We start from the raw sequence: 14063 nt of genomic DNA, 5'->3' as shown, positions 1-14063 counted from the left end.
GGCAATAATCTAGCTGTGAGAAAAAAAAGAGTACTTATACAAGTTTCAGTATATGAGATGTAAAATATTTTCTGCATCGTCTCACTACCGCTAACACGTTACCCATTCTCTTAGCAGCAGATATCCCAACTCTCCGGAAGTTCCGGGAGTCTCCGGCGGTTTAATAGTGGCTCCCTGACACCCGCAAATTATATACAATATCCCGGAAATTTATATTTTATTTTATTTATTTGAGAACGAATGAGAGAGAACTCTATGGGCGTTTCTAATGTTAGACGGACTCTGGAGAAACCGAGAGAGCGAGTGACAGACCTGGTGAGAGAGTGACACAGCGCGTGTCCTGATTGGTCTCGCTTTGTGCTAACCAACCTATCAGATTTCTCGGTAGGCGGGCTTTACAGTCGGTCGATCTCTCTCTCTCTCCCTCTCTCTCTTTCTCTCTCTTTCTTCCCCCCCCCCCCTCTCTCGTTCCTCCATCAGTTTAGTTTAGTGTCTGCAGCTCCATGGCACAGTGTACAAATAAAATAATATAAAAAGTACAAAACGCACTTCACCCCAGACTACACTAACGTGTACCTATGATTGTAAAAATAAATAAAATAAAATAAAATAAATGACAGTGTAGCTCGCTGTACTGTTTGCAGCAGTGATTTCTCAATTGCCCATGGTGGGTTAAACGAGTGTAAGAGACATGTTGAGGTGTTGAATAGGTGTCATTCGGCCATTAGCACAGCTAACTTTATTTTAACTAGCTGCTATAAGGAGCTACTGTATTGATGTGTAGGTGATGAGGCCAAACTCCCTGTAGACATGTGTAAAGTAGCTATTGAATTTAAAAAAATGACTCCATGAGTTGAATAATACAGTAATATAGTATAATATAATACGAAACAGTGTAAGTACATATTTTCTGCATATACCAGAAAAGCTTTTTTCATTAGCATGTAAAATGTATGTAAATAGTGTGTCTAAATAGTTAAATAAATAGTTGCAATATGTTGTCAAATAAATAGTTGTGTTCTGTCATAATAAAATGTCATGTCCTTGCTCATATATGTTGGGTGGCTGTGTGTATGTTTGAAGCCACCTCCCTGAAATTAGTTTTTGCATTTTTGTTGCAGAATTTTAGAACATCTGAGGAGACACATGAAAAGTGAGATTTGATCAATCGCAAGTCTGAACAGCAGAGCATAAACACGCAGCTACACGCATCGCACAGCAAGAAAGATTTCAGCTATAACATATTTTATTCGCATTTTCACATCATCCTCTTTATACAGTGGTAAGTTGTAAGCAAATATCATTCTAATTACAGCTATGTTAATTAGCAAATTTGGTAGTCGGGCCTAAATCCTTGTTCACAAGGATTTACAGTCTCACAAAAGCGAACATTTCGTGTCTGAAGTACCCCCATCCACACCCCCAGCACCTCCAAAGCCTTCATGGGGTGATCTCATGGACGCTGAGGACGGTGGGCTGGAGAACGTTGAACCCTTCTGTTTCTATGTAAGACACTTATTAATAAGTTGGGCATACATGATATAAATCTTATTTCTGTGGTGTCTCTAATTCCCTCTCTTTTTCTGTGTAAAACAGAATCCCTGGAGCACGGACACCACCAGCCAGGTAGAGGAGCAGAAGGTAGAGGAGCAGAAGGAGCAGGCTAAAGTCCAACAAATGCCTGTTAGGACCAAGAAGCTCCCTAACAAACGTCTCAGCAAGAACACCAAGGTAGAGCAATAAAGTCTCACAGGCCTGAGAGGACATGATTCATATCTGTATTATGGACGTGTGGGCGTGTCTCTGAGTTTGTGCGTGAATATGAGCATGCCTGTTTCAGAGTTTTCTGGAGTCTATGTACAGAAATGTTGGCATTTCTTTGAGTCTTTTTGAGATTTTCTAAGTTGAGAAATGAAAATGCATAACACTGAGTAGATTATTTGGGAAATTAATCATTATGAGTCTTACATTGTTTAAGGTGTTTAATGTCACACAAGAAATCTGATTACCATGAATCCAAAGGCACAATGTTACTCAAAGCTACAACGCTGTTTTGTGACTTTTACTTTTATGAGTTTAGACCAGGTTTTGTATAGGTGTGTTATGCTGTTTCACTTTTTTTTTTTGCTCAGCACTTATCCTGCTCAGCTTCGGCATTTACTGAGAGAGAAAGCATAAATAAGGCATCACGAGCACTACCAAAGTGAATCGGGCTACTACAAACTGTCACCATCATCATCCTCAATCTTAATCAAATCATTCAGAAACTGAGAGTGACTACGTTTAACTCGAGTGAGACTCATCAGACGGTTTTAGTTAAGCACTGGCTGTTTCACTATTATTTTTTGAAGTTCACGGCGGCCAAATTAAATGAAGCTGTGGGTCGGATTTGACCCGTGGGTCTTGTGTTTGCCACGAGCTCTAAACACTAACTAGCTAGTTAGCCACTATTTTTCCCATTTTAATTACAACCGCAATTCCAAAAAAGTTGGGATACTGTGTAAAATGTAAATAAAAACAGAATGCAATGATTTGCAAATCTCATAAATCCATATGTTATTCATAATTGAACATAGAAAACATATCAAATGTTTAAACTGAGTAAATGTACCATTTTAAGAAAAAAAATATGGTAATTTTGAATTTGATGGCCGCAACACATCTCAAAAAAGTTGTGACGGGGGCACCTAAAGGCTGGAAAAGTAAGTGTTACTAAAAACGAAACAGCTGGAGTAACATTTTGCAACTAATTAGTTTAATTGGCAACAGGTCAGTAACATAATTGGGTCTAAAAAGAGTATCTTAGAGAGGCAGTCTCTCAGAAGTAAACATGGGATGGAATCTGGATGGAAGCATATATTGATCTAAAACCTGTATACACCTTTCAGCATTGATGGTGCCTTCCCAGATGTGCAAGCTGCCCATTCCATAGGCATTAATGCACTCCCATACCATCAGAGATGCAGGCTTTTGAACTGAGCGGTGATAAAAAGCTGGATGGTCTCTCTCCTCTTTAGTTTAGAGGACATGGCGTCCATGGTTTCCAAAAATAATTTCAAATTTGGATTCATCTGACCACAGAACAGTTTTCCACTTTGGCCCAGTCCATTTTAAATGAGCTTTGGCCCAGAGGAGAGAGCAGCATTTCCGGATCACATATGGCTTCTTCTTTGCATTGTAGAGCTTTATCCAGCATTTGTGGATGGCACAGCAAACTGTGTTCACAGACACTGAGTTCTGGAGGTGTTTCTGAGCCCATGCAGTGATTTCCATTACAGACTCATGCCTGTTCTTAATGCAGTGCCGCCTGAGGGCCCGAAGATCACGGGCATGCAATATTGATTTTCACCCTTGTCTCTTGAGCACAGAGATTTCTCCAGATTCAGAGATGGGGCATTTGTTGCCTCCATCCCAACTTTTTTGAGACGTGTTGTGGTCATTAAATTAAAAAGTACCTTATTTCTTTCTTAAAAAGGGTCCATTTTCTCAGTTTAAACATTTTATATGTACATATGTACATGAAAAGCATTGGACATACATTCATTTCTGTGTTCTATTGTGAATAACACATGGGATTATGAGATTTGCAAATCACTGTATTCTGTTTTTATTTACATTTTAAACAGCATCCCAACTTTTTTTGGAATTGGGGTTGTATACAAGCTCGCACTTCTTTCTGACACCTTCGAGAAGATTCTCTCAGCTGTCATAGTGTAGGAAGAGTAGTGTTTCCTTCTGAAATATTTATCATATAACTGTGTCTTCCAGCTAGAACTGTGAGGAGGAGGGGGGGGGGCAAGAAAAGAGGGCTACACGCGAGACACTTCATGCAAGCTGAGTTTCAAAGAGAATTGAAAATAGAAACAAATGTAGTCTAGATGCACTGTGATTAAATATTATATATATGTATATATATATATATATATATATATATATATATATATATATATATATATATATACATACATACATACATATGTATATGTATATATATATATGTGTGTGTATATATATATATATATATATATATATATATATATATATATATATATATATGTGTGTGTGTGTGTGTGTGTGTGTGTGTGTGTGTGTGTAAGCAGACTTCTTCAGTTTGCCAGACACTACTGGAACTTCAAATGGGATCGGGTTCTATGGTCAGATGGAACCAAAATAGAGCTTTTTGGCACCAGAGGTGGTTTTGGCACACACAGAGAGGTAACCATATGGAAAAGTACCTCATGCCCACGGTTAAATATGGTGGTGGCTCTTTAATGTTCTGGGGCTGTTGTTCTGCCAGAGGAACTGGACATTTTGTTAAGATACATGGCATCCTGGACTCTATCAAATATCAACCGATATTAAATGAAAACCTGACTGCCTCTGCCAGAAAGCTTAAAATGGGCCGTGGTTCTATCTTCCAGCAGGACAATGATCCAAAACATGCATCAAAATCAACACAAAAATGGATTACTGACACAAAATCAAGGTCCTGCCATCACCATCCCAGTCCCCTGAATTGTAACCCATAAAAAACCTGTGGGTTGAACAGAAGAGGAGAGTCCACCAGCGTGGACCTTGAATTTTGAAGGATCTGGAGAGATTCTGTATGGAGGAATGGTCTCAGATCCCTTGCCATGTATTCTGCAACCTCATCAGGCATTACAGGAGAAGACTCAGAGCTGTTATCTTGGCAAAGGGAAGCAGCACAAAGTATGGACTAAAAGGCTGCCAATAATTTTTGCACACCTATATTTAACAAAGATATATATATTTTTATAAACCTGTGTTGTGTTTGCAATTTGCTATCCATGAGAGCAGCGTATTTTTGTGAAGTTTTTGAAGAAAAGATCAAAAGTTTAAACAATAAAGACAATTTTTCATAGCCTTCTTTACTCATATTTACTAAGGGTGCCACTATTGGTGGAGGGCACTGTGGCTACTACCATTTCTCATCAGAGACAACAGTAATGGTTTTGGTCATCAAGTGAAATGAGTGACTTGCTACATGCTGGTGTACCCACAGGGTTAGACAACAATTACATTATCATCATCTCTTATTTATCTAGGACAAATGGCTTCCTATTCTTATATGCTCACTCCATTGGATATGACTTAATGACAGTGTACATGCAGCCAAAAACAAATATGAAAAATCCAAATGTTAACTATGTAAAAAAAAAAGTTAAGTATGTAAAAGCTATGCGTTTAAATGTTTACATATTATAAACATTCGTACATTCATTCTGACAGGCCTTGACAGACAGTTAAAGACAGTTCATTTCAGCCTGTGATAAAATAGCGCTATTTTAATGATGGACATGATATAATGCTGACTACCAGCTGTTCTTAAACAGTTGCCTGGTTGATTATGGATTATGCATGAAAACCCGCCAGAAATGTTAGCGAAGTGCCTTGCTGACATTTTATACCACCAACTACAGTACAAATGTCCTTAAAGAGTCCCAGATATGTGCATTTCGAAATTATGGATTAGTCAGTCAGGCATCCAGATAGAAAAAATGCCATGTTTAGCCAACAAATAATGAAACTGTGGGCCCGTGGGAAACACAGACCCTGCTTTAAGAACTATGGAACTTACATCTCCATTCATCAGCTTACAGTCGTCTTCCATCTCGTCAGCGCTGTCCTCATCTGACACGTCACCCTCCTCTACGTTCTCGTCAATGTTTGCGGGCAGTTTCTTGCCCTGTAAATGGCAAGAAAGAAAAACAAACCCAAAGCAAAATACATCATTGTTGATGCAAGTTCACTGCAAAGCGATAGGTAAGGTCTGGCCTCTGTTATTACTTGACATCACAAACCTGTGAGGTATCAGCTACACACAAACATACTTTTGGGATTTTGATGTAACAGATTAACACAATTCAGAATCTCCAATCAAATGAAAGTTGATATAATATACAAACCGATCACAGTCTGAAAATGTAAAGCTTTTTTCCAAAGACATCAGTTCCTCTTAACTCCATTGTAATAATTAACAATTGAAAAAAATAAAGAAAGAAATCACCAGGGGCTTTGAGGCTAATAAGGCTACATAACTCTTTAGGTAACATTTCTTTCACTTGAGAAAACAGAGCACATTTGCTGTCTCAAAGTCTGGTGAATGAGACCTGGGGGGCTTGTCTGCACTCCGACTTACTTATCAGTAATCATTTGATTGACAGACCCATAAAAGCACTGCTCTGTACCACCTGGTGAGACTGAGCGCTGGTCTGTGGAGAGTTTAACAAAAGGACAGGCAGGTGATGGATACTGGTATTAAAGAGCAACAATCGATTCGGCATAGCGTCAGAGAGCTGCTCGTGTCGAAAGCAATCGATTTTGAAATGTTTAACAAGGTAAAGGCTTGCCAGGTTAGAGTGATAACTGTGCATGATTTCCCCCCCCTTTTTAATCTGCAACGACACTTATTTCCACTGTGTGTTGATTCATACTGTGCAAATCAAACTCAGTTACAGTATAAGCTTTATATCCCTCAGATACAGCTTTAAATCTCAGGAATCCTGGCTTGTTTTTTTCCCACCTAATTTGGCACGTTTAGACTATGAAGATACTGGAAATTTGTGCAAAATCTAACTTAAGTTTTATGGCCCAAGTAATAGATAATGTGGATAGCAGAATTATAAGTGATAATATCACATCAGGTTACTGGTCATACTGGCTTCTTGGCAGGCTGAGTATCTTTTGGATGCCAGATCAGGTGGAAATAAGGATTGCTATTGAATGTAGTCAAACTTAAGCGGGGCAATTAATGTCATAATGCATGCACATGGATGAAAAAGTGACGGTATGCAAGTCTGGCTTGTGCTGAAGCCTCTGGCAAGCAGTAAAGAGAAAAAGAGCTGTGGGTTTTAGATTGCAGCTGGAGAGTTGCTCATTGACTCAGAGCCAGAACCATGCAATTTGTCAATACAGCTCATTGGCCCAGTTTTCAGCCAACTCTCCAATGACCGGTGTAGGCCGGCTTCCAATTATAGTACCGGCTCTGTGTTAAACTACACCATCAGTCCTGTGGCCTGGTTTCTCGTTGGTTGGATATCAGCTGTTATTTGGAGTCGTCTTTTAGCAAAAGATGAAAGAAGCTGGATAATGTAAGAGCCTCATTATGGATAGCACAGAAGGCTGGGGAAAAAAACAACAACAAAAAAAACAACAACCAGGGAGCCTCAAACTGAAACTCGCTGCTAAATGAGACTGTGTATAGATTAGGTGTGTAAAACAATGACACTAGCTATGTTTCCATCTAAGTTGCGAATTTAACTTATGCACAAAATTGGAATATCGCATAAAATATTCACGAATAACTCATGTGTGCTCATGAGAACAAAACACTTCCGGGGAAACTGCAAAGTATCAATACAAATGGAAGCTTTTGCAACCGGGAAAGCCACTGTGGTGCTTTTTCCCAATATAATAAATGACTTGCGCTTCAGAGCGCAGGCCAAACATTATCACAAAACTCTTGTTATCTTGCGATTGGAGGCAGATGCCTGATATTTGGGAACAGATTGGTGTGAGACAGTTCTGGCAGTTAATTATACCAAATCATTTCGATGACAGACTTTGGCCCAGGCAATTCAGAATGACACAAAAACAAACATTTGAGATGCTGTGCAATGAGACTGTTCTGCTGGTTAGTCCAGTTATGCCGACCAACCGCCCCCAAATGGCATCACATGATGTGTTGAGGCAAAGAATTTTTCGATGCACATCAAGGAATTTATTCAGTAAATGTGTTTCCATTGTAGTTTATGTGCATGTCTTATTATCGAATAAAAAGAATTATTTGCCTCAGTTGAGCACATAATTCTCAAAATTCACATAAAAGTATGTGGCGGGAAACATAGCTACTGTCTGTATCTGTTTTGGTTTAGTGCTTCCATTATCCATATACGTATCTGTATTCATATTTAAACCTGGAAAGGGCATAGCCTAAACTGTAAGTTGTTTTTTTAAAAAGTGAGATAAGAACCCGACAACTAAACATTAAAAAACAATGGAAAGAGCCCAGAGATAGAAATGCATTGGGTGTGAATTCTGGCTCTGGCAGCTCCTCAACCTCAGCTACATCACTCAAGTTCATAATTGGTCTGGAGATGTGGAGATGTGCATGGGACTGTTTTTAATCCCGCATAAACAGTTACTTTTGTTTTTGTTTGTACTTGCCCATGAAATTTTCTAACGAATTGTTGAATGTATTGATGTAATGATGTATGAATGAACGCTGTAGATGTTAATGCATGTTCATGTTAATGCATACGGTCTTCTTTTTGCCACAAGTTTCATATCTCAGTGCTTAAATGTAAAAAAAAAAAAAAAAAAAAAAAAAAAAAAAAAAAAAACAACTCCTGCTTGTGCAACTTTTGGTTGTGCGCCATGAGATTCCAGCGCTGACGCACACCTCTAGTCCCAACCTGATGGCTTGTGAACCAAATGTCCTTGTACAGTGGTCCTCCAGAAATGTCAAAGAAACTGATATTGAACAATCTGCTCTAATGAAGATACCACTGTCTCAAATTATTTCTATTTTTCATTTAACTGGCAAAGGGTAACTTTTTCTTGAACAACAGTAGCAGTGGTAAATTCAATACAAATAAAAAGTTGACCTTGACAAGAATTTTGCCTTTGAGGGAATCAGGTGAGGGCAGGAGTCCTGACTCGTCAACTTTGATTGATGACAGGTCCAACTTCTCCCCCAAGATTTCCACCAGATACTGAGCCATCTTCTTCTGCTGGGGAACACTGCAGTGGTTCTCTATGGACAAGATCACTGGATACCTGAAGAGGGAAAGCAAAGACGGGAACAGAAGTACATGTTAGCTGGTAATTGTTGTGCAATACCTACAAAACAGGATAGAAATTGCCAACAACTAAACAGGTGAAACCGTGGTGAAAAAAAACCTTCTGGCATTGGCAAATAATCTGATTTATTTTTATTTTTATTTTTTTTTTAGCATTCTGCATAAATAAGAACCTTAAGGGTCAGTACATGTTGAAATACAGTACTGTGCAAAAGTTTTAGGCACCCTATTTTTTTAGTACAAACTTTGTTATAGATTATTTATTTTATGACTTCTACATTATCGAGTCAGTACATTTTAGATTCCAAAACATTTGTTTTCCAGCACGAAATTAAATGCTAAAGAAAAATGTTTGTATGCCAGTAAAGAAAGCAGCGTATTAAGTGGTAAGAGACACTTTTCAGACAATAAAACATAATGAAGGCTGCTGGATTTTGCTGCAAAAATAAGAAGCAAGTACGACAGTCAAAGTCTCCAGAAGAACCGTGTCTGGTTCTGCAAGATGCTCGATAAAACTTACAGCTCATCTCCTTACAAAACTGCACTAATTCTACCGGAGATTACGATTTTAATTTTATTTCTTTTTTTGTCACAACAAATATTGACTTGGTTTCATCTACTACTGTTTACTGCTCTTTACTGTATTTTTTTTATTTTTATTTAAATGTAGAAACATTTAATTTCATTATTTTGAAGGCACCTTTGCTCTACAGCATTTCTTTGCATGTGTTTAACAGTCCCACCCCAACAATGCACTGAACAAGATCTGTAACAGCAAGCCATGTGTTGAAATTGACATGTTGTAGAGAGATGTTGAGAGATGTCTAAAAATATTGTTCTGTTTACAAGAGCCCTGACTGGGTGCATCTTGATGGGATTATCACCTTTAGCAGTGTTGGTGCTAATGAAATCTCAGGACGCAGCATATACACAAACATGCACACACACACACACACACACACGTTTGCACATACACACTGTTTATTCTAATGTATGCGTACCAAGCAAGCACCGCTTTTCTCTGAAATTATTAAGGCTCTAAAGGTTAGACTTACGGATTCTTGACAAATGCATATTTGTTGATGGTTTCAATGACGTCCTTAAAAAGGATTTTGGATGTTAAAGTATAGCCATGGTGTACGATTGGCTCTCCATCTTGTCCATCCCAACAGTCCACTGGAAGATAACATACAGTAGTTTACAGTACAGTCAGCATTCAGGTTCAATCATGACATGACCAACATTCATCCACTCAACATTAATGTACAGTAGCTTGTGTAAGTATTATAAGGGCTATTTTGTGAAGAGTCATGACATATAATCACAGTTCAGTCCATTTCAGTTCCAAGTTGTAACATTACAAAACATGGTAAAAGTTCAAGGGGGTTGAATACTTTTACACTCCACTGTCTATTATATAACATGCATTGTAAAAAGCACTATACAAAGAAAATTTAATTGAATTGTATCAGAAATGTAAATCGCACAGGTGTGCACTGAAGTCTTACCATTTATTCCCCAAATTAAACTGACCTTCCACACATCTGCAGCCTGCTTGCAGGACCCATGCATACATGTCCACCCTGGACTGAGACATCAGCTGGTCCCCCATCAGGTAAGTGTTATGTGAGGAGGCGATAAAGTATTTACACAGCGGTTGAGTCATGTCCTGGTTGACTTCATAGTGTTCGGGTTGAAAGATGTCTCCAGCTGGACTTCGCATGTAATTCGTAAAACCTAAGGCGTAGAATTTAGTTTTGAGCTGATTCAAACACATGGCCACTGAATCCTCTCAACATAGGTATGTAAAAGGACAGATATGTGCCATTTTGATTGGATTGTGTCCCAACAAGTTGTTTTGCAAATACTAAAGTTGTTAATACATCCAGTCCATTGAAGTTTTGATTATTTAAACTTTTTCACTCTGTTGCTATCTGTATCTGTTCAGTGCTCCACATATCTGTATCTGTATTTGAACTGGAGATGGGTGTGGTCTACACCAGAAGTCTTATTTATTTATTTATTTATTTATTTATTTATTTATTTATTTATTATAAAATTTGAATTCGCAGAACATAACTTTATTCAACTCTTGAACTTCCTGAATAGTATATCTCAACCAGAGGCCCTGTGGAAATTTCTGGCAAGTTTTCTCTCTAATGTGCCTGAATAAGCTAACTATCTTTCAAAACTAGCATGTCCTTCCAAAATCAGGGAACTATTGATTACAGCAACATAATAAAATTTTATCAGATTTTCTTTAGTTCAGAAAGATCAGAACAGATCGGAATCTACTATGAAGCTGAGATGCAGTAAACTGGGGTCTTTTACATTTCAGTCCATCCATCCATCTTCTACCGCTTATCCTTTTCAGGGTCACGGGTAACCTGGAGCCTATCCCAGGGAGCATCGGGCACAGGGCGGGGTACACCCTGGACAGGGTGCCAGTCCATCATAGGGCACAATCACATACACACTCACACACTCATTCATACACTACGGACACTTTAGACACGCCAATCAGCCTACCATGCATGTCTTTGGACTGGGGGACCAAACCGATACAAATAGCACACCTCTTATTCATGTCTGCAATTACAGTATATCTGTTTAGAACACATTATCTGTTCAATCCAAAAAATTTATTCAAATTCAGTTACATATCTATTGTACACAAAGTGTACACAGGATACCAAAGCAAAAAAAAAAGTTCTAGAGCATTGTTGCATGCCCTTTTTTACATTTCTTGCTTTACCATTTTAAACTCAGACAGGGCCTGTATATTATCTACTGCTTTTGGTTAAGTCAGGTGTTTGGGGAGCCAGAAAACACTAAAATATGGAGGGCAGGTAGATTATAGGCCCAAGAGGACTGAGCTGATGAAATTTTCAATTAAGATATGCATAAACAAACCAATACTTAATCTTCTACAAACCACTCACTGCAGACCGAGGGATATGCTAAATAAAGTTTGTTTTTTTATTTAGATTTGGACTAGATGAGGCAATTCAGCTTACAACAGCCTAATTTAAAGACCTAAATTACTTCTGTACATCTCGAATAGCTCATTTTCTTTGTTAGCCAACTTTGTTATTGAAATATTCTCTGAGGAGGAAACAGATCTCATCTTACCATCGATACCCAGAACCCCCTGCTTCTGGTTTTCAGGACAAGGTTCAAACTTGGCGACGATTTCAAGGCAATGCTCTTTTGTGACTCTTGTCATCTGAAATAAATATGAATACAGGTAAAATATCAAAGAAATGAAAAAAAAAATCACCCTATACAACCATTAGTTTGCGCTTCATCGGAACAAAGTGTGAAAAACAAGACAGCCGAATGCACCTAATCCCTACCACATGAAAATGGCTTGCTCTGGAATCAGACTGGCTAACAGCTTGGCCTTAAATTGGTTTTATTAGTCAATCAGATTTCCATCCCATCCCATCAGCATCAGGCCACGTTCAACACAGCAGGGATGAGTCTTAATTTAGTGATACACAGTGTGCATTACTGCCAATGTTTGCTAGCTTGTGACCACAAGCAAAATTTGACTAATTTAGTTCTTCTTTCACTTTAGAAATGAAGACAAATTGATCATCAACATACTAATACTGAGCTCTAATGGGGGCTAACACTGATCTGTCACTCATGTGGGAGCCTGGTAAGGTTTGCTGAAATTATATGTTAATTTAATTCAGTTTTCTCAAGTGTAGGTCAGGGATAAATACTCATGCAGTTACCATGTACTGGGACTTGTGTGTGTGTGTGTGTGTGTGTGTGTGTGTGTGTGTGTGTGTGTGTGTGTGTGTGTGTGTGATATTAGATTTTCTCTGATGCAAGAAACAATCCTGATTCAATTCATTTTACTTTTAACTCACGTCATTATCTTTAAAAAAAAAAAAATCTTTCACTAGAAGATATTAGTTAATACATTTGCATTTACTTTTTTAAAAGCGGAACCTGTTGTGCACTGGACCATTAAACTGCATTACTGATTAAAAGTGTGTATTTTCACCCAGGTCGACAGATTGGGTCTGTGCTGATATAATAATTTGAGAGTTTTTGTAGTCAAGCTGTGACTGGATTGGAACAGTCAATCCAACCTGGCAACCTGAATTTATACATAATCGCTTTCACACCTATTAATCTGCTTGCCAAGTGTAGTGTTTGCTATGGTTTGGTTTGGTTTCACAAGGCACATAATTAAAGATGCCACAAAAAAAACACAAAAAAACAAAAAACAAAACAAAAAAGTCAGAAATACAGAGATGGAAAAACATAAACAAACCAGTTTATAATTATAGAAATAAATAGGTTGAATCATTTCATGTGTTGCATCCAGTTTTTCTCTTTCTGTTCATTGTTAATTTTTTTCTCTCCCTGTTTTTGATCCAAATATCCAAAAATATATGACATTTCGTCAGTGCTAAATCTCTGTCCTTTCACTCATTTTGATTCTCTTGGCTAAGTTTAATAGCTCACATCTACATAAAAATGCTGCAACCCAAGACAATATTTAGCATGGGACAGGCTTAAAGACAATATTAAGCCTGGGGTATGTCACCAGTATAAATTACGCCTATGCAAAAAGTCTGAATAATAGTAATAATATGTTGGAAGAGGCTGCTGTACCATAGATGATCTTTGGAGCGTGTATTTGTGTGTTTGTGTGGGAGAGAAAAAAGGAAGCAACGCGGCAGAGCAAGAAGAAATGAGGCTTCCAGAGAAGTCTCATTTTAAAAAAAACAAACAACAACAAAAAAAAACCACCTTTGGAGCCATTAGCAGGCAAGACTCGGGATGCGTATTCATCGCTGAGATGATCAAATTACAGGCATGAGTTTGGGAGAGCGGTAAAGAGATGCATATTAGAGGAGAAAACTGGGGAAATACAGACACTTTCTAGTGCCTGAAGTAGCAACTCTCCTGAAAATAGATGTTGGGCACATTTCCCAAAGGTGAAAACAGATAAAGTGTCACCTTTTGCTCAATTTCAAGGAAGCGTGCCAGATCATCTGTGTCCAGGTGGTCTTTATGGTTGCTGTAGGTGAGCATCAGCAGGTACAGGTCTCGCCGGGTCGACATCATCTTATAAAAGGAGCAGAACTCGTCAAAGCCCAAAGTGCCCTGGTTATCATCGGTGTCTGCTTCCTATACGAAAGAATACACCATGCAAAAAATACACAATATACTGTAAGACACTGAAACAAAGATGTCCAATGAACTTTTATTTCTGGA

General features: G+C 38.3%; 1 protein-coding gene across 2 annotated transcripts in view; it reads right to left on the bottom strand.

Annotated features, from left to right (window-relative positions):
* plch2a (phospholipase C, eta 2a) overlaps positions 1–14063 on the bottom strand; it is a 139496-nt gene that overhangs the window by 20921 nt on the left and 104512 nt on the right. For both annotated transcript variants that reach the window (XM_017467117.3, XM_053680153.1), the window contains 6 exons: positions 13806–13976; positions 11955–12048; positions 10356–10559; positions 9878–9998; positions 8628–8799; positions 5600–5707 (listed from right to left, as the gene is read on the bottom strand). In XM_017467117.3, coding sequence (XP_017322606.1) covers positions 5600–5707; positions 8628–8799; positions 9878–9998; positions 10356–10559; positions 11955–12048; positions 13806–13976 — 870 coding nt within the window. The remainder of the gene's footprint in view (positions 1–5599; positions 5708–8627; positions 8800–9877; positions 9999–10355; positions 10560–11954; positions 12049–13805; positions 13977–14063) is intronic.

The sequence above is a fragment of the Ictalurus punctatus genome, chromosome 5 (genome assembly GCF_001660625.3).
Source record: "Ictalurus punctatus breed USDA103 chromosome 5, Coco_2.0, whole genome shotgun sequence".
NCBI lineage: Eukaryota > Metazoa > Chordata > Actinopteri > Siluriformes > Ictaluridae > Ictalurus > Ictalurus punctatus.
This window is presented reverse-complemented; position numbering and strand designations above follow the sequence as displayed.